Source organism: Idiotropiscis lumnitzeri, chromosome 11, assembly GCF_059441095.1.
Source record: "Idiotropiscis lumnitzeri isolate Australia: NSW breed Sydney's pygmy pipehorse chromosome 11, RoL_Ilum_1.0, whole genome shotgun sequence".
In the NCBI taxonomy this organism is placed as follows: domain Eukaryota; kingdom Metazoa; phylum Chordata; class Actinopteri; order Syngnathiformes; family Syngnathidae; genus Idiotropiscis; species Idiotropiscis lumnitzeri.
Genome location: NC_142401.1, coordinates 6,508,817 through 6,533,482, shown reverse-complemented (window position 1 = coordinate 6,533,482; position 24,666 = coordinate 6,508,817). Strand labels below are relative to the sequence as shown.

Below are 24,666 nucleotides of genomic sequence, written 5' to 3'. Positions count from 1 at the left end.
AGATAAACATTTCTCAGACGTTTTATTCTACATTTTAGCTGCCGAGGACTTTAGAACTGAAATGTTCAGAATTTTAAAAATGTTGTGAATATATTTTAAACGTGTTTCATTTTTTAAATATTTCTTGACTGTTACAAGCAACATAGAAAATAGTAGTTAATAGAATGATCCAGCGAGTATGGCCCATTTTTCACTCAAAAACTCATATGTATTTTTTTAATCAGGAAAGCAACATAAGCTTCCATTTTCATTGTTGTCAATTTGTTTTGGAGAAACAGTAAATAACTACTATCCAAACACTCCTTTCTGCTAAGCAATATCGCCATGGTCACCTCCTTTTCTCCCATGTCTTGGTGGGATTCAGCGGAGTACCCAGACAAAATTCGTGGGTATCGCTACTCATGCCCACTTCTACCTCTATAAGTATAGAAATGAAGCTTGACAATGGTGTGATTAGTCTTTTAATCATCAGACATGATTGTGATCTATTGACATGTGTTTATTTAAAATAACATTAAATGAGGCTTTTTTAGATCAAAATGAAGCAGGCATAATGTCATGATTACATACTTCAACACTTGAAATAATGACAAGATCTTTATTTCATTGCAATTTATTGAATTGACACAATTTGGATTCATGGAATTAAAACTCAACCTTGTACTGTTGTCATTATTCAAATATGGTAGTTTTGTCTTTGCAGTTGTTTTTAAAACAAAATTATTCACATTAGAACATGCCTTGTAAGTCTCAAAACTGTCAACAGGTGTGAATACAAATGTCAATTCATTGATGGTCTACATTTGCCCTGACATTGATTGGCAACCAGTCCATCGGTTGCCAATACGTGCCCTGCCACTGACGGGCGACCATAGTTTGTCATGTATGGCGACCAGTCCAGAGTCAGCTGGCAAAGCCTCCAAAACTGAGAAACGTCTTCTCATCATCCTCCAAGTCCTTTAGCAGACCACCCCCGACCCCATGCACCCTTGACGACCCTTCGTTACTTGACCGTGCTGCCACTGGGTGTCCTGTCTTTCACGACATGTCCTTCTGCAACATTTGAAGGCAAAAAGTGCGTCATCTTGTCCTCATTTGGTCTTTGTCTTGCGTCGCCAGCAGGAGTGTGTGTGCGTGAATGCATGTGTGTGTGGAACACGTGAGGCACCAGATGTTAGACTTGCTTCTCCTCTTTGCTAGCACACGACGTCCTCCTCAGGTTTTCTTTGACTTTGACAAACTCCGGAGCCATTAACTTGTCCCGCTCGTCCTTTTGCTGCTCCAGCTCCATCTGGAACAACAAAACGCAACTTTGTCAACCTATTAATAACGTCGTTAGGCTTTGATGGATTTAGCTCCACTTTAGCTTGAGATTTTTGGCCTTTTACTACATAAAGATTTTGGACTAATATTATTTCTTGTCATTTGTAGAAAACATCCAGACATGATTTTTCAGTCCTTCCAATTAATTTGCATGTACAATGCACATGTTGGAAAACAAGCTCAAAATGGCCTTTTTATATATTCTCAGTAGCACCATAATCGTGCTGTCTCTCTGTCTTATCAGTCAGTTTTGTTCCTGTTGTTAAATTGTTGTCCATAGTTAACGGACATTGTTGCCTCTCATATTCATTTGCACCTTTGGACTGCAATAAACTATTACACACCTCGTTTGCAAACCGATAATAGCACATGAAATTGTTATCGGGCAGAAAAATCCACATTTTCAAGTGTTCAGAATGATGAGCCATTTCAAGGGATTCAATCTTATAACTAAAGGCAATTTAAAAATGAAACAAAAAAATTCAGTTGGTCAAATGTGAGCCAGACGAAGTAAAAAGTACAATTGGATATACGTATACAAAACATAGTTGTGCCTTGAGATACGAGTGCTATGACTTGCACAACCTCCCACCACCACCGAGACAAGCCGTCACGTGCTCCATATTTCCATCTTGAGTTTGGAGCCAAATTTGAGACAAGTGCGCTTCAGAGCACCAACACTAGATGGCGCCAGTACACCAAACAACACGTTTAAGGCGTGAAGTGAACAGACCACGCATCCCTGAGTGCAATTTCTCTTCAGAAAACAATTTGGGAAGAACCAGATGAGGTTGATTGGGGATCCGAATCAATTGCTCCTGGCACGTCTAAGGACACGCTAGAAGACCCAAGCGTGTGTTTTTTCTTCTTTTTTTTATCTTCGGTACCTCTTCAAGCGCTTGGTGCCTCTTCCTGAGTTCAGCTTCCAGTGGCGAAATCTTCTTCCGTGCTTCCTCTTCATGTTTCCTTTCCCTCATCAGCTGATCGCGCCGCCGACACTCCAGAACACGCTCAAGTTCAGGCTTGTTGCTCTCCACACGCACGCCCCCGCCGCTTCTACGCACACGCGCACACAAACACACGAGCAGGATAAAACACAACCACGGGCGTGTGCATAGATTTTTTTTTCATTACCGTTTACAGCTGGTCATCAGTTCTCTGTGGAGCTCCTGGTGACTTCTTGAACTTTTGACAGGATTGAGGAGCTTCCTGGGCTTGATGAGGTCATCATGGTGGTGGTGACACTGGTCGCGGAGGTCCGTCAAGTAGTCGGGCGGCGGGGGCACGTAGCAGGAAGCGGCGGGCGCCGTTTTTCTCCGGTGAGGGTGCAGCTCACTGTACGTCGAAGCTGCACAACGAAAAAAACAGCGTCAGCGTCTTGACATATCGCAAACACAAGCAGCTTTCTGCCGCCCGCACAACACGTTGGGCATCAATCACGTGACTCGACATTTGGTCACTGAGAACGGTGTTGCCACTGCTCGCTTACAATTTCTTCTGCTGTGCTCCATATTCCTCACAACGCAACAGCATGCCGGTATGTTTTCCCGAATCAAGTTTGTAACATGCGCGTTTAAGAGGTTGGAATAATTGCATGAGATGGGAGGGGGCAGGGGGCTCCACCTCCCGTTATGCCTGCAGGGGGCGCGCAGAGCAGCAACTGAGAGTGTAGTGGAGACAAAAGGGGAGATTAGAGGTCATGTGAGCTGTGTCTTCAGCTATGAGGCGTCTTTGGGTACACACGGATCCTGTTTCCTCACGCACACAAGCCCACACGTCTTTCTTTTATGAAAGCAGACACCGTCTTGCATCCGCATTCATCATTCCCAAAAATGGAAGCACAAAAGAAACATGACTACGTGTGCGTGAGTGTGTGTGTGGACTCTTGAGGTTGTCCACTTTGCTACATAAATCAACCTTTCACCTTATTGACGGTCTCATTTTTTTTCAACACAACAATGTTCAATCACTACTGCGTCAGACGATGACTGTGCCTAAGCAATATTACAAAGTAGAACATAACATTTCTTCAAACTGTATATTATAACACACACACACACACACACGCACACGCACACGGACACGCCCACACATTGCTGGATGAGTGAACAAAGTGAACACGTCAAGTCATATTATTTTCATGACATTCTTAAAAATTGACGGGTTGCTTTGGGGCTAACTTCCACCAAACTAAGCATTTTTTTGCGCGTGCATAATGGTGTCCAGTAAAACGTGCCATTCAAAACTTTGGGATTGTTTTGAGCTGATACCTGTGAGAGGTGGCTTGCGAATATAGACATTGAAATAATAGTGAGCATAAATAATAAATTGATCTCTGTGATATTGATTTTGACTTTTATTGCTGAAAGATAGAGTGAATATTTCACTTTTTAGTGACATAGGTTGCTTTGACTTATTTCGTCCACCAGATGTCACACATGTTGCTTTAACTGAAGTACCAAAAATCAAAAAATAACAATTTGAAGGGAAGTTTCAATACTTCATGAAGTGTCAACCACCAATGTCTTAAAAACACTTTTTTTCTCCGCCGGAAGTGAAGTCATACGGCCAAAAATGCACCCTCCGGACGACGCAGCCTTGAGAATTTGGACCGAGCCACAGACCAGCGTGGTGTTGGGGTGCGTGTTGGCTGACCTGCACGCGTCCGGTTTGCGTCGACGTCTCTCGGCCGCTGAGCGATGTCGTACGCCCTCTGCAGGACAAAGACACAACAGCACCGTCCTATAAGTCCACAGCGAGCTGCCAATCATCCATCCATCCATCCAGTCATTTTCTAAACTGCGTATCCTCCTGACGGCCCGCAGGGGCACCGGAGACACCAGTGGCTGTCTCCCGGCAAGAGGCAGGGGTCACCCTGAACTGGGCACCAGCCAATCACAGTGCACAAACAGACAAAGAATCATTCACACTCATTTTGGCACACGATTTGAAGTGTTCAGTTAAACTAGCACGCATGTTTGGCAACGTGGAAGGAAACCCAAGTACCCGAAGAGAACTTGCTTTGGCATGGGGGAGTGCCCAAACCCCATACAGGAAGGCCGCAGCCCCAGTTTTTGGATTTCAACTTATGATTTCTCAAATTTGAGGCATATGTTCGTGGCTAACGCTCAATCATTTTTCATTCTTATCAGCTTGCAACTTTTCCTCTTGTTCCTGGCTGACTGATGGGTCTCCTCTCATCTTCACTCGCTCGATCTCACGCGCACGCACGCCCCCACACACACACAAACACACGCATTTCCCCCAAACACGGAACCCCAAACTCACTGTGTGTGTGCACTTTGTGAAGACGTGTGCGTGTGTGTGTGCGCGTGTGTGTGCGTGCGTGTAGGGGTGTGTGTGTGTGTGTGTGTCTGAATGGTTTTGTTGGTTGCTGGGAGACGTTTCATCAGGCAAACACAAAGCGACAACAACAAGGCGCCCACTGTCTCACTGAGCCCCAATGAACAACACTGAACACACCCTCTGCGCCTGCTCCCCCTTCCCATACAAACTCCACCCCCAATCCACCCACCCACACACACACACACACGGATTTTGAGATGGGGGACTTTCTCCAGTGTCACTCATACTGACGTACAACTGGGTGGTGGTGATGGGTGGTTGTTGGAGCCATAGGTGCACACTGGCAGCATATATATATATATATATATATATATATATATATATATATATATAACTTTTACATTTGCCGAGATTAGTAGTTTACAGTGAACCCCTACCTATTTGCTGTTCAGTGTTAACAAACACCTTTTTCTGTGCAAACTATCTTCAGCTATTTGCTTTAAAAAGAATAAATTATATACGTTTGTGCGTGCGTGTGTGTGTGTGTTTGTGTGTGCAAGTCTCTGGTGAGTGTGTTTGTATTTTTAGCTGGAGGATTTTCGGTGAAGGACTTAATTAGTCTTTAATCTGCTTTGTTTGTCACTCAATCTGCTTCTTCCTCTCGCTCTGTGCATGTTTGTGCGCCCATGCGCGTGCGTTCGATGCGCGCTTACGTAACGGCGCTTTGACTGTGTGTCACTGACACGACTTGATCCACAAATTATGTCAGCTCAGCTTTGTTTTCTTGGCTTTGATGTCGTTTTAAAACAAGTGCCTTATTTAAATCTTACAAAAGTAGCATTTGCAATGCTTTGCTGAACAAATAGCATTATTATTTTATGTGAATGCATCTCGCTTTAGCATTTTATGTGCCAGCACCTCATTTCATGTGTCCACGTAACATGGATTTAGCTCCGCCTCTTTGGAGGCCAGTAGCCACTTCCAACACAATCAAAATGTATTCCCTGATTGGATATCATGCGGCGACTCCACGGCCAATGAGAGTGCAGAACAGATGACAAGGAAGTCACCTAATCACGACGATTACCTTGACAACCAATCTACTTCCTGTACTCTTTATGTAAATGCACATCAAATTTGCAACAAAATGACAAACTCACATCTCAAATGGGGCCAGTGTACATCAAAGCTGTCAATAAAGTCCATGGGAATGAACCAATCTCCCAGCGGACCGTCAAGGCAGCGCGACGCACCTGCTCATCCAGTGGACCCATCGACGGGTGGGGGCCTAAAAATAAATCAACCGTCTGCCCAAATGGGACAACTGGACTGCGTGTCAGTCACCGTGACAACCCACGCGCCCTGACACACCCGTGTCGAGTCAACAGGTGCGCCGCGCCCCCAAAGTCAAACATGTCGCTATTAACTGGAAGTTCAAACATTCTGAAAAAAAAAAAAAATCCACTGCTCATTGAGGGAAACCACCAGAGAAGACAAAATAGACAAATTAAAAAAAAAAAAGCATAAAAAAAAAAAAACATGGAGACAAACTTCAAGAAAAGACAAATTTTGAGGCAAATAGTGATTATCAAGTTTTGCACGTGAGCTCCCTCTAGTGGTATGCAAAAGAATCACTGCATTAAATTAAAATGAAAGTGAGAGTGGCTCCAACTTTTTTTTTATTTCAGGACAGTACATTTCTCAAGTTCAGTTCGGTTGTATTTAACTTTGAAGTTCAATATAGGTCATCTTCATGAAGTTTTTATTTTTTCCAAATTAATATTTAGGTATATATATATTTTCTTCTTACAACCCATTTTAACACAGCATTAAAACTGTACAGAATGTTATGACCACTTCTAATAATATCAAATCAAACTTTTAGAATTGCAGGCTTGAAATTAAAAGTTTAACAACTTCTGATATCGACAAACTTCGAGTAAAACTTTTCAATTAACATTATTGACAAAAACTTAAAAGGAAAAAAACTACAATCAATGAACCTTTACAAATAGCATGAGCATTGCATTGTAAATGCGACAGAACCTCCGTAAATGTGAAAGAAACAAATCGTTCAATGAGAGTGGCTCGTATTTTAATGTGAGAGCTAAGATCATGCTGAGCTAAAGGAAAGAAGTGACAGACCTTTTTCCCGTGAGACGCTCCCATGTTGGCGGCAGCGGGCTCCCTCCTCTCTCGCACTCTCGCACCCACTCTCTCTTTGGCTCGCCCACTTTCTGGCAGCAGGAAGTATTGCTCCTCGCCTTCCTCCTCCCTCCCTGGCAGGGGTCAACATGCCGGGCGGTGAGGACGAGGAGGGTTAGCATGAGGAAGAGGAGGAGGCCACCTGTCCTGACTTTCTGCTCCTGCTGTCCTGTGAGGGGATTAAAGTTAACTGGTTTAAGTAATCTGATTACCAACAATACCGACTATGTAATAGATTACATGATGGCAAATGATTGACCACGTCACTCAGCGGAGTTGGCGATCTTGCGGCGCCGTCGGAATGTGTTGTGACTTGTGAGGACGCTTCATTCCCGCCTTCACCTCAAAGTATCCCACAATGCATCACCACAGTCACTATAAAGCAATTCATCCCATGATGCAGATTGGAACGGACGTCCGGACTGCCCAGCTCTGCTTAAAAGTGGATGTTTGCATATTTAGTTTTGAAACAACGCAAAGATCATCAGTCCGGTTGAATGAAGGATGACAGAAATGAGAGAACATTTGCTGGTGAGAACCTGAAATTCTGAGAATTGGGCCAATTTTAAATTAATCCAGGCCCCTAAATAATTAATTGTGAAAATAATTAACAGCTAATTCAATCATTGATTTATGGTCGATTTTTGTTGGGGTGTTTTTTTTGGTCGCAAATAACTTGAATTGGAGTTGTCTTTTTGCTGCAGTTCCTTCATTCAACATGTCCTCTTCTTCAAATCGCCCAACTCTGACCATTCACAGCATATTTGTGTTTACCTGCCAATTCTTTCATGCTTTCACTTGTTGTTCAGTGTCGATAATCAATGTTGTCCTTCCATGAAGCGTCAATATCCAAACTTTTTTTTTTTAAGTTCACACGCCGCCTTTATCTCTTGCCGAGTCTCGATCAAGCCAAACATTTCGATGGCGAATGCGCATCCCTACCAGTGCGCCACACTGCCCCCACAGGCTAAAGCGTGCACAGCATGGCCAGCTTCATGGAAAAAATAGTTGCATTTTGCTAATTTATTGAAGTTCGTCACCCCCTTTCTCCTCTTGTACTCTGAGGTTTTTTTTCCATTACTAATTGAGAATCCCGCCACTCTATGCTCTCGTGTTATCCTGTACCATCCAAATCCCCAGATTGAAAGTTGACTCTCATGTCATGGGAATTTTGTGGGATTCCCACCAAAACCTATGAATGTGAACCCTGGTTATAACACCGTGATGCCCATGCTATACATTAGCTCATCTATGGCCTTTGATGATACACTGTATTGAAGTCAGCAGATGAGATTGAATGATAATAATAATAATAATAATACTTTCAATTTGCAAGCGCCTTTCAAGACCTTAAAGGACACAGTACATCAATAAACCCAAACTGCTCGAATAAAGACAAAATAGAAAATAATAAATAAATAAACAAAGAAGAGGAATTAAAAGGACGTGGTGCTATCAGAGTGAGTAGGCGATCTTAATGAGGTGAGTTTTAAGTTTTGATTTGAAGATGGTGAAGACAAGCAGTGGAGCAAAAATAATGATCATGCTCAAATCAAAAGTTTATTTTAGCCTCGATGGAATTGGGAAATTTAATGTTGCCTGCATCCAGGTGACTTCTTCATGGCGTGGGCTTCTGCAGGCTCTGCAGGATTTTCCTGAAAAAATGGCAGAAAACATCAAGAAAAGCAGCAATGCAAATATGAATTAAGATCACCAGCAAGTCAAGCACCATGATGAAATAAATAAAATAAAGAAATCCTCAAAGCAGGACAAAAATGAAGATAAACATCAGGACAAGACAAACATCCAATGGAAAACTGAAAGACCGACATTGTGACAAACGTCAAGACAAAAACATCAGGAAAATGATGACGTGAAGGATTTGTTCATGTCTCTCACTGCTTGAGAAGCAACGTTAACATTTTACAATCTATTTTCATTTTATTCAAGGTGACCCCCTTTTGTCCAGCCATCACTTTTACCAACAGATATTGCCTCTAATGTGATATATGTCTGATCATACGTAAAACACATTAGGAAAGATGAAGCAATAGAAATAATATCATGAATGCATGTTTGCAATTTAGTACTGTACTGTAATATGTTTGCATGAAGGCTCACATGTAAAATGAAGCAGAAGAAAGGTGAGCATCACACCTGAAGGACACAAACACAAATGAGCACAAAAGCCACGAGAATGCACAGAAGATCATTGTTAGCCGTTTGCTGTCTCTCACCATTGACGAGCGTGAAGGCCATCGTCCTCCTGCTGGCGTCTCAACCGTGTTGTAGTCTTGGAATTGGATGCCGTTCCTTCCTCTTTATCGTCTCCTCTTCGTCTCCCTCAAGACACCGCCAGCTGTTTAATTTTATTCTTTGACACACACGCACTCGTGCATGCGCACACATGTATGAAGTCTTCATCCAGTCAAAAAAAAGCTTGCCTGGAGCTGCATGACTCAACTCAACTGGTCTCACCGGAACCCCACTTTGGACTCATCTGGACATCCGATTGGTCAAGGTTGGGAACGCCCTGCCCTAATTTGGACCTTGGCGGAATCGCAGTGGCCCTAGATCGACCAACAGATTTTGATGCTTCCTAAAAAAAAATTGGTGGATGCCCGAGGCCCCCACCCTCTGCATGCAATGGACGCTGCTGCGGGTTGTTTGAGGGGAACAAAGTGTTTGTCTTGAACAAACTCAACACTTCCCCGTACACGTTCAGCAAAAGAGCCGTCAAGATCAATAAAGACCAAAGACGTTTTCTTGCGTTTGTTTTAAACATGCTGTGCATGAATGAATGGGCATTGGCCTTCATGCTCATGGGTCCACATTGTGCACAACCTTATGAGGCAATCACAGATTTTTTTTTTTTTTATATATAAACGTTCAACTTTGAACTCAGGCACCTCTCAGTAGGTTTTATCCTTCTCTTCATGAAAAACGTTCTCCAGTTGTCCAAAACTTGAAGGGCACGCTCTGCAAACAGCATATTCCAGCTCAAATTCCATGGATGTTCAATTGGGTTTAGATCAGGGCTCATAGGAAATTTCAACATCGTTCAGTGTTTTGCTCTGAGCCATTCTTGGGTGCTTTTATTTTTTGTTTTTCCAATTTTTCAGCATGGGACCTGCACAGGACCGTACTACTCAAATGTGCCGACCGACATAGATTTGCACCCATCTACACAAATTGCATTATTCGTGTTTACATTGGCAGAAGGCAGCTTAGCCCTCTTTTGCATACGAACACGCACATATTACGTGACGCATGAGGTACAGTTTGCTCACACGCTGCATGGCTGTCGTGTTTTCACAAGCGCCAGCAATCAATCCATGATTCCATCAATCCTCAAGAGAGTTATTGATGTCATGCGCCGCTGAGCAGCCCATCTTTAAAGAAAGGCAAACTGAAAGTGAGTAAATGAGACAAATAGAAAGGGAAATGGAAGCTGAAGGCAAATGGAAGAAACAAGAAGTCAAGGGAGAAAGACAAGAACAGTTTGGTTGAAAAGTAATAATGAAAAAAAACAAAACAAGACAAAAACAAGAGGAAAAAACAGAAAGAAAATGAATATAAATTATTAAAGAAAGGAAGATGCACGCATTTTGCAGTGGAGAAAAAGAGAGGAAAAAAAGGAAAATTTGAAGGAGTGGCGCAACAAGTGAAGAAAGCAAGAAGCTTGTGGCCTGTGTTGGTACACGAGCTCTTTTATTAGGCTGGGGACAAACACCAAGAATAAAAGAGAGCACAGATCATTTGGAGGCTGCTCAAACTTTTCTAGCGTCTATAAATAGATCAAGTATTGTGGCAGTCCGCAGGCAGGAAGTGATGACACTCGCACGCCGGCGCCACGTGTGTGTATGTGTGTGTTTAGCTGACAACACCGCCTTCTTTCGGCGGCGGCGTTGACGTCTTCTTCTTCTACTGCTGCTGGTGTGGCGGCGGCGGTTGCTGGTGGTGGTCCGGGGCAGGGTCGGGCCCATCGTGGCCAGGCGCCGACATCTGCATGAAGAGCTCCCTCAGCTCCGCCATGTCGTCATCCAGCGACGGCAGCGGTCGGCCGCCAGTGTGCTGCTCGCGCTCTTCGATGAAGTCCCACAAGCGCACGTTGTTCATGAACTGCCAGGAAAAAGCACACCAAACGTTGGAGTGAGCTCGCCGCGACGGCGATGGCGGCGGGCGCTTACCCGGATGTTCCCCTCCGAGCTCAGCTGCTTGCGCGGCTTCTCCGCCTCAGCTCGGCTTCCGTCCGGGAAGGCGTGGAGGTACAAACACTTTCCTCCGAAGGGACACCAGCCGCGGCCCTGGTCGAAGTACTTGCACGCCTTCTTGCTGCACACACAAAGAGGACCGCGTGTAGCCAGGGTGCGCCGCTGGCCGATGCTCTCGCTCGCTCGCTCCCTCACCTCACTCCAGACTTGAAGAGTTCGATGAGGTTGTCTTTGTCCTCTTGCTCCTCCACCCAGTACACCGACGGGATGACGAACTCTGACACTACGCGACACTCCGGACACGACCTGATGGAAGCCGAGTCACGCGCATGTCACACCATTTTTGTCTATAATTTCTCTGTCACAACATGTCAAGACACCTCACGTGATACGCCAATTGACTTGCCGCATGAGACATGGATTCCCGAAAACGTCAGAAGACAAATTGCGACAAGACATGAGGCAGGACTCACTTGATGATCTTGTTGCTGAAGTTGCGTGTGCATCTCCACTGTCGGATGCAAGCCAGGCAGAAGATGTGACAGCACGAGGATAAGATGCCAAAGCGGCGCTCCGACGGGATTGCCTTCTGTACCACCACTTCCATGCAGATGGAACACACCTCCAAACAAATAAAAAAAAAAGAGGAAGAAGGATTCATTTAACTATTGTTATGATGATCAGGACGTCATTTTGGGAGCAGTGTTGTTTTCGTCAACAATGACAAAAATATTTCGTTAACGAGACAATGACGAGCAAAACGTGGATCTTCGATGAAGAAAACATGCAATGTGCATGTAATCTGTCTTTCACAAAATTGCAATGCTGGTGCAGCACATGCTTTCGTTTGACAGACAATGGCGACAGACAATCAAAAAGCCTTTCAAACCTTGAATCCACTAAAACGGACTAAAACCTCTTTGAGTCTTTGTCAACTAAATTTACGAAAACTTGACGAAAACGTTTTGGGGGAGTTTTCGTCAACTAAAACTAGACTAACACTATCAGGAATAGTAATGACTAAATGTGACAAAATCCAATTAGCATTTTCGTCCAAAAGAAGAAGACTAAATCTAAAACGCCTGCCAAAAACAACACTGTGTGGGAGAAAGTGTGTGACACTGCCCAATAACTGGAACCTACTTAAAAGTGTGCTACACTGACCAGTGACAAACTTATCGCATCAACCAAAAGGTTTTGAACCGGTCAGTATACTCGAGCGCCAAATAACTTGTACCTGTTAAGCGGAGCCTTCTGGAAAACGTAAAAATGTATTTGGAAGCAGATTGGACAAACCAAAAACTCAAACACCTGTCAGATGAGTGACCAAGAACCTGAAGGCGTTACAAAAGCGTGAGATGGACCAATACCTTGTCTTGGCTGAGCTGTGCAGCGAAGGCTTTCTCCATGTCCCTCTCGAAGGCCAGCAGGCACATCTGTGAACAGAGCAGAGCAAATTCATGACATCACCGACACTGCACCAATACCAAGCGGACTAAGTCCATCACCTTTTCGTGGGCCCGCCGCTGCTCTGCGTCGTGAGGGTGCAGCACACGCAGCCGGCACACCTCGCACTGGTCGCCGTGGAGATATGGGCAACCGTCCTCATAAAAGCAGCGACCGGCGGCGGCGTAGGGGCACAGCTGGGAAAGATCCTGGTAGGCTCCGCCCATCTGGGGAGGAGCTACGCTCACCCACCGGCGACAGTAACCCATTAATCGTTGCAATTTGAGCGTTGGCGCATAAGACCAGAGCCTAAGCTGCATCGGCGTCCCACCTTCTTCTGGCGCCGAGGCTTCCAGGCCCGTCCTGATGGCTTCCACATACGAGTGGGGAGATGCAGCGGGGACCTCGGAACCCAGGCTGACTGCCGCACCCCCAAACATGCTCTCAAGCTGCCCTACTGAGTCACGCACATGCATGCACGCGCATAAACACATGAATGAGCTATTGTCTATTTTCCTTCAATTTTTTCATATGCGTGCACCCTCATCATAGTGTTATTGTGTCATAGTCAGACACGGGTTGATTAACAGCTTGACACCGTGGTTTGAAAAAGTAAGGTTTCAATAAGCGCTAATGCAGGCTTTCACTAGTAATTCTGATGGGACTTCAAAGCAGGGCACAATATGACTTTCACCTCACTACTTCTCAGTGAGCAGAGAGGGGAGGGGTGAGTAGTTATGCACAGGGGCGAGAGAGAACAAGAGGAAAGCAACGCCACAAACGCGGAGCCCTTTGTGCCATGTTGCTAAATGTGCATTTATCTAAAAAAAAAAATAAAACGGTGCCAACAAGTACTAGTTAGCCCTAAGGACAAGAGAAGCCCACAGGTCTGTTCTAAAAATAGCTGGCCAGTGATGAGACAAAGTGTATTCCTATAAGAAATTGAAAGTGAAGAAAAATGTTAACTTTTTTTAAATGTACCAAATATTGTCTACTTTGTTAAAAAATAAAATTAAATGCGTTCAATGGGAAAAAAAAATATTTACACAATTGTTTTAAAAAAGGACATTTATTGATTAGGACAATATTTTATTTTCATACTATTAGAATATCGGCCCCTGCCTAGTGGTCGTGTGTGTGCGTGGGTGTGGGTTCTTGTTGACCTTGGGCCTCCCTCATTGGTTTCCGAGCATCAGGTCTGACTGAAGCTCCACCTCCAGGACCCGGCTTGTTCTCTGCAGCTCCGCCCCCACCTCTGTAGGATGGTTTGATGTGGTCGTATCTGCAAATGTCCATCATCACATTAAATACTCTTCCACGCGCCTCCCGCGCCATTCAGAAAAGAAAAAAAAATTTTAACACCTGCACATTGAGCTAAGCAAGCATCGTCTTAGTTTTCCAAGATACAATCTGTCACTTGACCAATTTTGGTTGTATAGCAACAATTAAAATACGACCAATGCTTTCGGTACACTTTTGTTTCTTATGTGTTTTTGTACACAACAATAACCGATGGGATCAATTTCATTGAAGGAAAAAACAAGTTCAAAGAAGGTTAAGTTTTACGCAGAGTTGACCTGCATCGTTCTCCATAGGCACACACTCCTCTCTGGTAGAACTTGCAGATGGTGGAAGGCTTGCTGCTGGACGGGTCATGAGAGAACATGCAGCGGCTACCCTCCCGGCACACGCCGTGCAGGAAGTACCTGCAATGCAAACACAACAAATGAGACTTCGACACAACACAGACAACATAAGTTGTATTCAGTTGTATTCAGTAACTGCCAACAGGCCCATGCAGTGCATTTCAAACTTTTTACATTAAGTACAACTCGCCAAAGAAAAAAAGCGCTTACACTGCTTCTCCTAAAATGAAACACAGGTTATATTCCTATTGTTAAATTTCAAGAAAAAAGTCAAACTTTTATCTAAAAACTTTTAAAATACAAAGTCATAATTTTACAAGGGAAAAAAATGACAGTTGTAATTTTACGGGGAAAAAAAACACCAATAGACGAATAATTTAAATATTACGAGAAACAAAGTTATCCAAGGTGAACGACAGAATACTACAAAAAAACATGAAAAAAAACTATTAGGAGACCAAAATCCAAATTAAACAACATCAAAGTCATTATGGACTAGACAGATACTTTATTCAAAATGTTTGGAAAATTAGATACTGTTGCTTTGTATTTTCAGACACCCGTATTTCCTTGTCTATTAGACATTCAGGTGCTATTTAACAAAAACAATACGTTACTCAGCGGTTACTCAGGACTTGAGTAGCCTATTTCACTAAATATTTTCATTTGGATGATCAATTTTAAATTTTATTATGCTTAAGAGTCGTGTTCACGTTTTTGTCAACCCGCCAGACTTAGGTGACCCAAGGTGAGACCCAAGTTTGGTGATTGCCGTTTTGAACATGGATATCGATTAGAAAAAAGAAATACAAGTTTAATTTATCTCCCGGGTTTGGAAGCGTGTGACGCTGGCGCACGTTAAAGACGTCACTGAACGTCCGAAAATTGAAATTATCATTAAATTGCACGGATTATTATTTGACCCTTTTTTCTTTAAATAGGGCGATATCCTAATAAATGGTACTTTGACGCCAGGCAGGGCACGGATTGATTGACTTTGAAAGAAAAGTGTTGCCCGAGAAGGCTCGACAAGGGAACCGCTAAAAACATTAGCATGAGGCTAAAACAGACAATCGCACACGAGCAGACGCAGGTGGGTAGGCAGGCAGACAGACGGGTAGGCAACAGACGGACAGACAGAAAGATAGAGGGGCGGTCGGTCGCTCGCTCGCTTGAACATACCGGCAGGTAACCTGTTTGGTGCTCATCTTCCCCGCGGAGCCTCCAAATGTTTGCTAAGGCTAGCTCCGTTACGCTAGCTAGCTAGCGTCCACTTGTGTATGCCCGTTTGATTGACAGCGGCGTCCAGCACAAACACGTCCGGATTGCAACGACGTTTTGGCGCGTCAAAAATGTTCCGGCCAAAAAAAAAAAAGAATTGGCTATTACTGATACTATTATTAATTATATTATACATTTGTAAAGCAATTATTTAATTTAATTACTTAGTGTTAATTTAATTTTAGAAGCGTTTTATAAATTACGTTGTGTACAATTCACAAGCCATTATATGTACTGCTTATAAAAAAAATCAAACGTGATGATTCAAAAAACAAAACATTAAAAAAATATTGAATGTAATGCTTTCTTTTAAGATAATTTTCATTTTCCAATAAAATCAGAAACACCTCATAGAGGTGATTCTGATTTTATACTATTGAGATTCTTGCCAAACAATTTCAGGAAAAAAAGTCAAAATGCATGCACCAAATATATTAGAGGACTTCTGATAATGTAAATGTTCAGCGGGGTGGATTTATGGCTCTTCTGTATGAATAGACACTAAACGTAAAATTCAAATTTATTTTTAACGTTAATCAGCTCTAATGCCTGTTTATATACAAAGACTTTATTTTGTGTGCAAATGAAATGAAAAAAAAAGATTCGACGTCGCAATAAATGTTTCCAGTCCTCAACACATAGTTTTGGCCACGCCTCTCTGGAGCACCTGCTCCACTTCCAGCCCAGTAGCAGGTCCGAAGTCCAAACGTGGGGTTTTGTGGTCATGGAACTCGGAGATCTGCTGCAGTTCTCTCATTGCGGGCGGACCGTATTCACGGTGGCCGACGCGGCTCCTGCTCCGGCCGGTCTGTTGCGATGCCCCGAGTGTGGCTGTACGCCGAGCTTCTCCCTAGCGGAGGCTCCGCTGCGAGTACGCGCGCCCGTTGTGAACGGACACCGCACCAGTTGCTGCTTCCTGGTCACGTCACGGCACGGCGCGGACGGTCTCAGGTAAAATAAGATGCAGCAACAAGAACGACAACATGTTACTGTTGTCATAGCAACCACACACGTCTATTTTTGTGTGATTGTGTGTCCTCAGGGAAGAAACAGATTGTGAGCTTCATGTGGGGATCTCCAACTCTGAAGGTAACACGCACACAGCACTTTTTGGGACTTCATGAAAGCATAAATTGTAGTAAATTTAATTCATTCATTATCCAAGCTGCTTGTTCTCATGAGGGTCACGGGCGTGCTGGAGCCTATCCCAGCGGTTTATGGGCAGTAGGCGGTGCACACCCTGGATTGACATTAAAATTCGGAAGAACTTTATACTTTCTTAGTCAGTGGCTTCCCACTCGAGTAGTTCTGAACCACTCACAGGATGGAAAAATGATGCTCTCTCCTGAAGCGTTCTATAGCTGGCCCAGTTGAATCGGCAGTCTTATTGGTTCAGACTAGTAAACAAAATTATGCAGACATTTCGATTGTGTCTATTTGGCATCAGCCAGCAATCCTGAGTCTGAAGGCCTTGGCAAGTTTACAGCAAAAAAATAAAATAAAAATTACATACAAATGACGAAAATAATTGCACATTTTTATTGAAGTTTTGAGCACGTCAGTTCTTTTGATAGGGCAGTAGTAGCGATGGATTTCAAGGTTCCCAGTGCATGCCATTGAAATTTTGGCTGCCAGTGTTGGCTTCGAACATCAATTAGTTGATCAATTCACTACCTCCCGCTTCGTCATTGTTTTTGTATGGCTGCAGGTGCAGTGTTGAGTTATACAGAATCAGGTGTTCAGCGTGACCAGCACGGCTGGGAACAGAGCATCGTCGTTCCTCTGGTCACCCCCGGCAACCATATCCTCAACTGGGACACGCAGCTGGACTATTTTGCCGCTATGGACACGTGGGCGGCAGACAGGTTGCGCTCCCGTACCGACCGTCATTCTCTCAAACTGTGCTGCTCTTTCTGCTCACGACTGACGTCTGACCGTCCGTCTGTCCATCCACGCGTGTGTGTGTGTGTGTGTGTGTGTGTGTGTGTGTGTGTGTGTGCAGGTTTGAGGAGCAGAGGGAGTTTGGCTCCTGTTGCTACGGTTTTGCCCTGGGTTTCATCAACCATCTGATGAGGTCACAGGGCAAGCAGCCAATCAGTCGGGAGCGTTTCACCTACAAGCTTGTACTCCCCCGGGTGGAGGCCGCCTCCAGGTATCTGGCGGTGTTCCGTCACGTCTGTCGTCACGGATACTGGACAACCTGAGCCTGCAAAGGGCTTGCTTCATCCTGGGGTCCCTGAACTCACCGCACCCTTTTGCAAGTTTGTTGCCGTGGCAACACAAAACACAGCTCAGTGGAAATTTGACACTTGAGTGCGAGTGTCACTCGGTTACCACTTTCAGACACCTGACGCATGAGATAGGACCACAGACCTGGAAGCAGTCTGTGGCATCGCACATACACTTTCTCAGACATTCAGACAAACTCATTCTCAAGACACACACATGAACATTGTCATGCACACACACTAACATACTCTCACATACGCTCACACACCCTTGGTGAGAATATGACATGACACGTGAAGTAAGATCATGAAGAACTTGACGTCTGTGCAAGTGAGGTAACACGCAAGGTAGCCTAAACACTTACTGGCCACATCATTAGGGACACTGGCCATCCAAATGCAGAAAGGGATGTCATCAGTCAACAAATGTGACAGACAATAAAGATACGTCTCTGACGTTTCGTGTCAATCATTCGAGCCGGCAAACCGACGCGAAACTGAACACCTGTCGGTCGGCCGTTCTTTCCGTGCAACCTGATTAGCCGCTCGCGTCACGTGACACTCGGCGCTGACAAAAGCGACCACGGGGCGCTCGTACCTGCCTGCCCACCTTCCTGCGTCTATGGAGGAGCCCGGCGTGATCTGCGTGCGACACGAGTGCCTCAAGAACATCTTCTGCTTCTCTATCCCTCCTGCTTGTCCGGCTTGTGGCGAGGGGCTGGCGGGAAGACGGCTGAGAGAGGCGCCGGTCAGCATCCCGGACCCGCTCGGTGACGGACACAAGACCACGTGCTGTCTCCTCGTCGCGCCCGCCGCCAACGGGTACACGCAACCGCTCATATACGCGACACAATTGAAGGAATCCCGCCAGACCGACAATCGCAAAAAGTGCGCTAATAGTTGATAATCACTATTTGTTTCATGAATAAAATTCTATTTCAAAATAGTTTTCCCAAAGGAAACGAAAATATTCAAGGGATCGTGAAAAAATACCTCGAATAATTTGGTGATCCCTCAAATAACGCGATAGGTTCAATGAAGGTGCCATGAAGAAAAAAAAACTCCCTTCCAAAAAAAACAGCACAAACACCATACACAAGTGAGCATCGTTTACTGATATACAGAAAATGTGTTGCCCTTCAGAGGCTTTGACGGCACATCTGAACTTCACACGGGAATCTCCAACACTTCAGGTGGGCTCAGAATTATAATCAGTGTGAGAATGGAGTGGTCTCCACTGAAGGTCTGTGTGCTTGTGTGTGTGCGTGAAGGCGTGGTGTACAACTACACTGGGAGGGGTGTACGCCGAGACCAGAGCGGCTGGCGCGCTTGTGTGAGCGTCCCGCTCGTGAGACCCGACACCTTCCACCTCCTGGCCCAGTGGGACCAGTACCTGGAGCGGTTCTCTCGTGGACCCCTCTGGGACCCCACCTGGCACAGGTACACAAACACCCAAAGGAATTCTGACCGCCAATATCGGTTCACGATGCTACCGCTCAATTTCTTCTCGTTACAAGCTAGTCTCATGTGAAGGATTTTGTCCCTAGATAAGGTTCTTATGCAGACAAAAGCTTATCCTCTGTCTTGAAATAATGTCCTGCATGTTTTTCATCTTTCATTGCTGCAATACACCTGATTCAAATGATCAGCTCATCAGCAAGCGCTAAGAAGCCTGATAACGATCCTGATTGTGTGTGTGTTTCGTGTGATTGTACGCACGTGTCAGTTTCTGCGAGGACACTCACAACTGCCTGACGTTCTGCGTGGAGTTTGTGAACAGCGTGTTGACGGCGCAGGGCCTTGGCAGATGTCGCCTGAGCAGAGACGCTTTCACGCACACTTTGATCATGCCCGCTGTGAGCCGAGCGTGCAAGTATGTGGCGCTGCGCCGTCACATTCAACAGCAACAATTCTACGTGGCCCAGAGACGGCCCGCGACGGCTTTGTGATGGCTTCCTTGTGTGCACGCTTGCGCTTTTCAGCAGGTCGGCGTTTGTCTGCACAAAAGTCAAGTGGGAAATTAAATCAAATCGCAAAGTCCATCTTTGCTTATCTGAGTCAATTCATTCATTTTAGACAATGTCAGGGCCAATGGGAATTCTAATGTCTCGAACGTCAGACGTTTGGCAGACATTTGTCTGTACTTTTCTTGTTGCAAGAAATTCTCGCGACAAAACAAATCACTAAATCTGTTAGAGAGCATCTGGCAAATCTTTTGTGGACATTTGCGACATTGAACAAATCCTGACAAACTCTGATATGAATGCAAAATCTGCTGACTTTGAAAACACTCGCAATTGTCACCCGTCAGTAGCACCTGCATTCATTTTAACACACACACTGCACATAGATTGAGAGCGAGCTTGCTTCTCTCATTTTTGTTCAAACAGAGAACAGTGGTACTCTTCTCTGACCACTTGAAACGTTTCTGTGCTAGATAAAAAAAACATCAGCGAACTTTTGGCTAACAACTTAAAGAGTTAGCTTCAATTATATTTTGCAAAACTGAGGACTGGTAATGAAAACTGTACTGTATATTACGGGTGGACCAATAAATTGTTCTTGCCTTTAATTTCTTGTAAAAAATATGTTTTAATAAAGTACTCTATGTTAATACAGTTGTCTATCTTGTTTAATTAAAAAGGACGTGCATTTAGAAAAATAACATCGCTTATATTTTCTGGGGGGTGGGATTCTATTTAGGGGTGCTTAATCACCCTCCCAAATGGGCTAGAAACACCCATAGTTAAGATATACATTGACAAACTACTGAATGGTCGCCAGTCACTGTGAGGCCACATAAAGACAAACTGTGGACTGGTTCCCTCCCTCGAGAAAGGAGGAGAGACTATGATTTCTTGGTTTGGAGTCGAACTTTTATTTTGGTGACACTGGTTGGTCCACGCTGTTTCAAAGCTAGCGAGAAGCTAGCATCCCGCATGCTCGTATAATGCTAAAATGCTAACTAGGCTGAGACGGGACCTCCCGCTCGGTCGCTAAGCCGACCCGAACTGAGCGTCCCCAGTGGTCGTCCGGGGAAGCCGGCGGCATGGAAGCCGACTTTCGGCCGCCCCGGCGCCGCTGCCGGGTGAACACAGAGTACGTAGCGCCGTTCCCAGTGAGCCGAAGCTCGCCGGAGAGAAGGAAAGCGACAAGACCGACAACGAGCTGCTTCCGAGCGGACCTCATCAACCATCATGTGCTGGTCACTGAGCCCGAGCACATCAGCGACATTTACAACCAGGTGACAACCACCCCTTATTTTACAACACGTCCACAAGCGGTGACTACATTATTGATGATATCTTGTATTTCTGACTTACATAAGTACTACAAGAACCTCAGGTGTGATGAGCCTTGCATATTGTTTCTGAAGGGTTTCGCTTAATCGAACTTCTGCTGTTGTAATATTCACAAACAGTTGACGTGATTATAAAATGATATCTTTGGTTTGTGACTTGCATGGCGACTAATGTAATTTTAGCACTCACAGGCAGGTGTGATGAATTAATATGATACCAACGCTCTATCAACCACAGCATGAAGTTTTTAGGTTTTAGTTTTGCCTTAAATTGGCGCTGTTAAACCACTTTGGTATATCATGGGGGCATATAATGTAAAATCGACTTGTATTTGTTGCTGTTGTGCGTCTTGAGATTCTGCCCATTCATAAAATGTCAAATTAAACATACATGTTTGTTATGTGACTATTTCTGAAAATAAGTCCAGCCCATCCTAGTTTTGCGACTTGTGTCCAAACACTTACATAAAATGATCCTTGGCAAAGACAGTTGAGATAAGCTTAAGCATATCCTCGACCTTGGGGAGGACAAATTGTTCATTAAAGGAATCAATTCATTTACATCCATCCATTTTCCAAGCCGCTTAACCTCATGTAAAAAATAAAATAAAAAAACAAATGAAAATATGTCTCCTTGTTTCCTTGCTAATTTCAAGTGGACCTTTGGACGCTGTGTGGTCTTTCAGGGATATTTCGGGAAAGGCGTCCTGTCCAGAGCACGACCAGAGCGCGGCGTCTCCGACCAATGGCAGCGTTAGTTGATGTTTGAAGTCGAGTTGCTCATTAACGCTGGACTCAACTGTTTCTGATTTTTTTTTTTTTTAATTCTCCTCCAGAATATGAAGGCTTCCTACTTCCTGTCATCACACAGGCCAGGTGAGTGAGATCACTTCCGTTCTCCCTCGTATGTCAACACCTGTTCATTTAAAAAAGTGACTACTGATTGAATTCCTGCTAAGAAACAGACAACATGAGCGGAGTCATTTTCAATGTGACAGGAAACCAGCCATTGAAATTCACTATTTAAAGTATAAAAACACACAAAAAGCATATTTATCTTTTTAAAGACAAACTTTTCCGTGTCACCGGTATGAGAAGCTTTGCTGAACAATTATGTGTACGTCACTTTTGCGATAACTTTTCCTTGTTTCCTCCCGCAGGTATGAGGAGCTGCTTGGGATGGCGGAGTCAGCACTCCTGGCTCAGGGGTTAGCTCAAGTGGCTGTCAATCAAATGCTACTACGACTGCGTCAGCCTGTCCACACGGACGAACTGAGGTGGGAGACGGAGAACGGAGACCGACAGGATGCTCTAGCGCACCCACACGCCAACCTTGGTCTTGTCCCAGAATCCAAATTGAGTCAGAGCCCGCTCAGTGAGCGCAGTCCCTGCTCGAGCCCTGACCTCAGTCCTGACCAAGGATCCGACTCTGAGCCAGATAATGCTCCTGTAGTTCCAGGTCCTGGTTTTGTCCTTGTGATCTTTGATGCCGACCAAGTGAGTCTTAAGTCACACGCGAATGATTTTTAATTCTCAGTTGAATTTCTTGTTTAGCAAATACTTGCGGAGTTCAAGTTGAATCTTTAGCCGATCGACTGTGTTGTTTTAGGTCGTGGAGGAGACGCCGCAGCTCAGACGGAATCCATTACGGATGACCGAATACCTGCAACTCGGCCTGGAGGAGGTCCAGTCTTGAAACTTTGGAGTTGTTTTTTTTCCACTCATGTCAACTAATTGATGGCACCTGGATTGGTCTAAACGCTGCAGTAGCCAACTTGCATGTCTGTCTGTCTCTCTGTGACTCCAGGCCTTCTTCCTGGTCTACAGCCTGGGCTGCCTGTCTGTCTACCTACAACAGGTAATTGTCTGTCTGTCTTTCCCATTGGTGAGAAGTAAGGACTATGTTACTTCTACTGTACTCAATTATTTTTTTTTCTTACTCGGTTCATGTAGTTAACAATGCTAAGGGAACATGTAGAATCTAAATTAGCTCAAACCACATGTGACATGACAAATCACCTCTCATAGTCTGTCCTTTTTTACTTACGTGACTACAGGAGTTGAATCAGTACTTCTGCTTGTAAAAATACATTGTATGTGTCAGTGCTACTCAAAACGCGGTAGCCTGGTAAATAGGGCTGAATAATTAATTAAATTCAAATCATGATTGCAATGTATTAGAGTGCAAATTTTGAATAGTAAAGGCTGCAATTTTCACAATTTTTTTTGTATTATTGTTCTAAAGTGACTGAAGGCTGACAGATTTGATGGACAACTGTAATTGAAGTAGATACAAAAGTCACATGATCTTTCCCGTGTGGTCACCTGACTGAGGTGAACATGTCCTCTTCTGCCATTGGCCAGGAGCCCCTGTCAATCACGCAGCTGTGGAGGCAGTTTGTGGCACTACGCCCCGACTTCATCAGCTTCTACGCGGCGTACCATCACTTTCGCAGCAGGGGGTGGGTCCCCAAAGGAGGAAGCGGCGCCAAGTATGGCGTGGACATGTGTAAGAAAAGCGCAGCAGTGCAACGTGGGACCATGACTCTGATGCTTAACATGACAAATGTCCTTTTTTTATTTTTTTTTTTAAGTGTTGTACAGGAAAGGCCCTCCCTTCTACCATGCCAGGTAAACACACAAAGTCAAATGGTAGTTCTCAAAGAAACACCAGAAAAACTGTTCCTTAACCCAGAAAGTTTGAGAAGCCCTAAAGTCAAAATTAACCATTTGGTCCTCGAACAGCTCTTAAAACGTGAAAAGTTTTATTCTCATTTATCTTGCAGTTATTCTGTGGTGGTTGAAAAAGTGGACGAGCGTTTTCAGGGTTCTACTCTGCGTCCGTTTTCGTGGCGTTCTCTGGCGACTTTGAGCAGAATCACCTCGAACGTCGCAAAGGTGATGCCGCCGGGCATTACATTGACGGCTTTTGTCTTGGGTAATAAAAAAACAACAACAGTTTGTTGCTTGGCCAACAGGAGCTGTTGCTGTGTTACGTCATCCATCCAGTTGACCTCTCAGAAGCTGAGCTGGACTCTCCTGCCTGCCTGAGGAAGCTGAAAGTTCAGGTGATGTCGTTTACCTTTTTTTTTATAGCATTGGCGCTCATGTTATTGTGGAATTAACGTGAATGGCGAAATGATGCTTTCAAGTACAGTCAGGCCTCACCTATTTGCCAAACTTCATCTTCCTATGAATGGTCTTATATTAGCTGACCCATTTGTGTCACATGCCTTTTGAAGCCACACACATTCAAAGTCACAGATCCTACAGTGTAGAATGTGAGGATGGCGGCGACTCGTGAACGAAAGTACTACTTGCATCTCGCATGTATATTTCATACTGGTATCAGTAGTCAGTAGGTGAATATAAAGAATTTAGAGTGACAGGCATCTACTCTTTGTGATTTCCTTAACCTCCGCAAATTGCTCGACATGCATGTTTGAACTTTTACCTGTGATGTCCATTTTGGGAAGTGACTTGGTTGCTGCGTGTGTGCAGGACGTCATGGTCAGCAGGTGGGTTTCCTCCAAAGAACGTGCTGAGCAAGAAGACATCTGATTGGCTGGCTGCCGAGGGTGTGTGGTACATGGAGCGGAACTTGTACGTGGGGTTAGGATGGTAATACAGTGCATTTAATTTATAAAACACTGCGTTTAAGGAAAATCTAAAATTGAAAAAAAATTTTTTAAAAAAGACAAGAAAATGCTTTGCTG

General features: G+C 44.4%; 5 protein-coding genes and 1 long non-coding RNA gene across 9 annotated transcripts; 3 read left to right on the top strand and 3 right to left on the bottom strand.

The window, feature by feature from the left end:
* Positions 1-448: 448 nt before the first annotated feature.
* Positions 449-7,191, bottom strand: LOC148327075 (protein FAM107B-like). Of its 2 annotated transcripts, XM_088309940.1 has the most exons (6): positions 7,075-7,191; positions 6,775-7,003; positions 3,979-4,036; positions 2,458-2,671; positions 2,211-2,379; positions 449-1,291 (listed from the first exon to the last, which is right to left on the bottom strand). In XM_088309940.1, the coding sequence occupies exons 2-6, from the start codon at positions 6,796-6,798 to the stop codon at positions 1,175-1,177; spliced, it is 582 nt and encodes a 193-aa protein (XP_088166066.1). In that variant the 5' UTR covers positions 6,799-7,003; positions 7,075-7,191; the 3' UTR covers positions 449-1,174. The 2 variants fall into 2 exon arrangements, with proteins under 2 accessions (XP_088166066.1, XP_088166067.1); XM_088309941.1 differs by lacking the exons at positions 3,979-4,036; positions 6,775-7,003; positions 7,075-7,191 and adding an exon at positions 2,813-3,961.
* Positions 7,192-8,375: 1,184 nt separating this feature from the next.
* On the bottom strand, positions 8,376-10,058 carry LOC148327074 (uncharacterized). The gene is made up of 3 exons (XR_015845859.1): positions 9,072-10,058; positions 8,956-8,991; positions 8,376-8,489 (listed from the first exon to the last, which is right to left on the bottom strand). It is a non-coding gene; the product is annotated as an uncharacterized LOC148327074 (long non-coding RNA).
* A 468-nt stretch (positions 10,059-10,526) lies between these two features.
* On the bottom strand, positions 10,527-15,488 carry mkrn2 (makorin, ring finger protein, 2). 2 transcript variants are annotated; one of them, XM_088309724.1, is made up of 10 exons: positions 15,323-15,488; positions 14,072-14,200; positions 13,658-13,776; positions 12,826-12,951; positions 12,557-12,732; positions 12,419-12,484; positions 11,522-11,670; positions 11,244-11,354; positions 11,025-11,169; positions 10,527-10,956 (listed from the first exon to the last, which is right to left on the bottom strand). In XM_088309724.1, the coding sequence occupies exons 1-10, from the start codon at positions 15,346-15,348 to the stop codon at positions 10,759-10,761; spliced, it is 1,245 nt and encodes a 414-aa protein (XP_088165850.1). In that variant the 5' UTR covers positions 15,349-15,488; the 3' UTR covers positions 10,527-10,758. The 2 variants fall into 2 exon arrangements, with proteins under 2 accessions (XP_088165850.1, XP_088165851.1); XM_088309725.1 differs by having other exon boundaries at positions 12,826-12,948.
* Positions 15,489-15,826: 338 nt separating this feature from the next.
* On the top strand, positions 15,827-18,072 carry mkrn2os.1 (MKRN2 opposite strand, tandem duplicate 1). Its single transcript, XM_088309726.1, has 4 exons — positions 15,827-16,372; positions 16,464-16,510; positions 17,130-17,286; positions 17,424-18,072. The coding sequence occupies exons 1-4, from the start codon at positions 16,146-16,148 to the stop codon at positions 17,623-17,625; spliced, it is 633 nt and encodes a 210-aa protein (XP_088165852.1). The 5' UTR covers positions 15,827-16,145; the 3' UTR covers positions 17,626-18,072.
* A 199-nt stretch (positions 18,073-18,271) lies between these two features.
* Positions 18,272-19,742, top strand: mkrn2os.2 (MKRN2 opposite strand, tandem duplicate 2). Its single transcript, XM_088310089.1, has 4 exons — positions 18,272-18,471; positions 18,793-18,842; positions 18,921-19,089; positions 19,376-19,742. The coding sequence occupies exons 1-4, from the start codon at positions 18,272-18,274 to the stop codon at positions 19,596-19,598; spliced, it is 642 nt and encodes a 213-aa protein (XP_088166215.1). The 3' UTR covers positions 19,599-19,742.
* A 649-nt stretch (positions 19,743-20,391) lies between these two features.
* Positions 20,392-24,640, top strand: tsen2 (TSEN2 tRNA splicing endonuclease subunit). Of its 2 annotated transcripts, none has more exons than XM_088310087.1 (11): positions 20,392-20,893; positions 21,607-21,703; positions 21,787-21,826; positions 22,111-22,447; positions 22,560-22,634; positions 22,758-22,808; positions 23,315-23,459; positions 23,545-23,581; positions 23,737-23,848; positions 23,929-24,018; positions 24,452-24,640. In XM_088310087.1, the coding sequence occupies exons 1-11, from the start codon at positions 20,699-20,701 to the stop codon at positions 24,509-24,511; spliced, it is 1,239 nt and encodes a 412-aa protein (XP_088166213.1). In that variant the 5' UTR covers positions 20,392-20,698; the 3' UTR covers positions 24,512-24,640. The 2 variants fall into 2 exon arrangements, with proteins under 2 accessions (XP_088166213.1, XP_088166214.1); XM_088310088.1 differs by having other exon boundaries at positions 20,395-20,893; positions 21,637-21,703.
* The last annotated feature ends 26 nt before the right edge of the window (positions 24,641-24,666 follow it).

Bases quoted from the DNA above. Each gene is read 5' to 3' on its own strand.
- tsen2 (XM_088310087.1), top strand. From the start codon at position 20,699: ATGGAAGCCGACTTTCGGCCGCCCCGGCGCCGCTGCCGGGTGAACACA. The intron at 20,894-21,606 runs GTGACAACCACC...GCTAATTTCAAG, and splicing joins TCAGCGACATTTACAACCAG to TGGACCTTTGGACGCTGTGT. The intron at 21,827-22,110 runs GTGAGTGAGATC...TTCCTCCCGCAG, and splicing joins CCTGTCATCACACAGGCCAG to GTATGAGGAGCTGCTTGGGA.
- mkrn2os.1 (XM_088309726.1), top strand. From the start codon at position 16,146: ATGGAACTCGGAGATCTGCTGCAGTTCTCTCATTGCGGGCGGACCGTA. The intron at 16,373-16,463 runs GTAAAATAAGAT...GTGTGTCCTCAG, and splicing joins CACGGCGCGGACGGTCTCAG to GGAAGAAACAGATTGTGAGC. The intron at 16,511-17,129 runs GTAACACGCACA...GTATGGCTGCAG, and splicing joins GGGGATCTCCAACTCTGAAG to GTGCAGTGTTGAGTTATACA.
- LOC148327075 (XM_088309940.1), bottom strand. From the start codon at position 6,798: ATGGGAGCGTCTCACGGGAAAAAG. The intron at 4,037-6,774 runs GTCTGTCACTTC...TTTGTCCTGCAG, and splicing joins GAGCGTCTCACGGGAAAAAG to AGGGCGTACGACATCGCTCA. The intron at 2,380-2,457 runs GTAATGAAAAAA...GCGTGTGCGTAG, and splicing joins CTGATGACCAGCTGTAAACG to AAGCGGCGGGGGCGTGCGTG.
- mkrn2os.2 (XM_088310089.1), top strand. From the start codon at position 18,272: ATGGAGGAGCCCGGCGTGATCTGCGTGCGACACGAGTGCCTCAAGAAC. The intron at 18,843-18,920 runs GTGGGCTCAGAA...GTGTGCGTGAAG, and splicing joins GGGAATCTCCAACACTTCAG to GCGTGGTGTACAACTACACT. The intron at 19,090-19,375 runs GTACACAAACAC...CGCACGTGTCAG, and splicing joins TGGGACCCCACCTGGCACAG to TTTCTGCGAGGACACTCACA.
- mkrn2 (XM_088309724.1), bottom strand. From the start codon at position 15,348: ATGAGCACCAAACAGGTTACCTGCCG. The intron at 14,201-15,322 runs GTATGTTCAAGC...TTTGCATTGCAG, and splicing joins ACCAAACAGGTTACCTGCCG to GTACTTCCTGCACGGCGTGT. The intron at 11,355-11,521 runs GTGAGTCCTGCC...GGCTTCCATCAG, and splicing joins TTCAGCAACAAGATCATCAA to GTCGTGTCCGGAGTGTCGCG.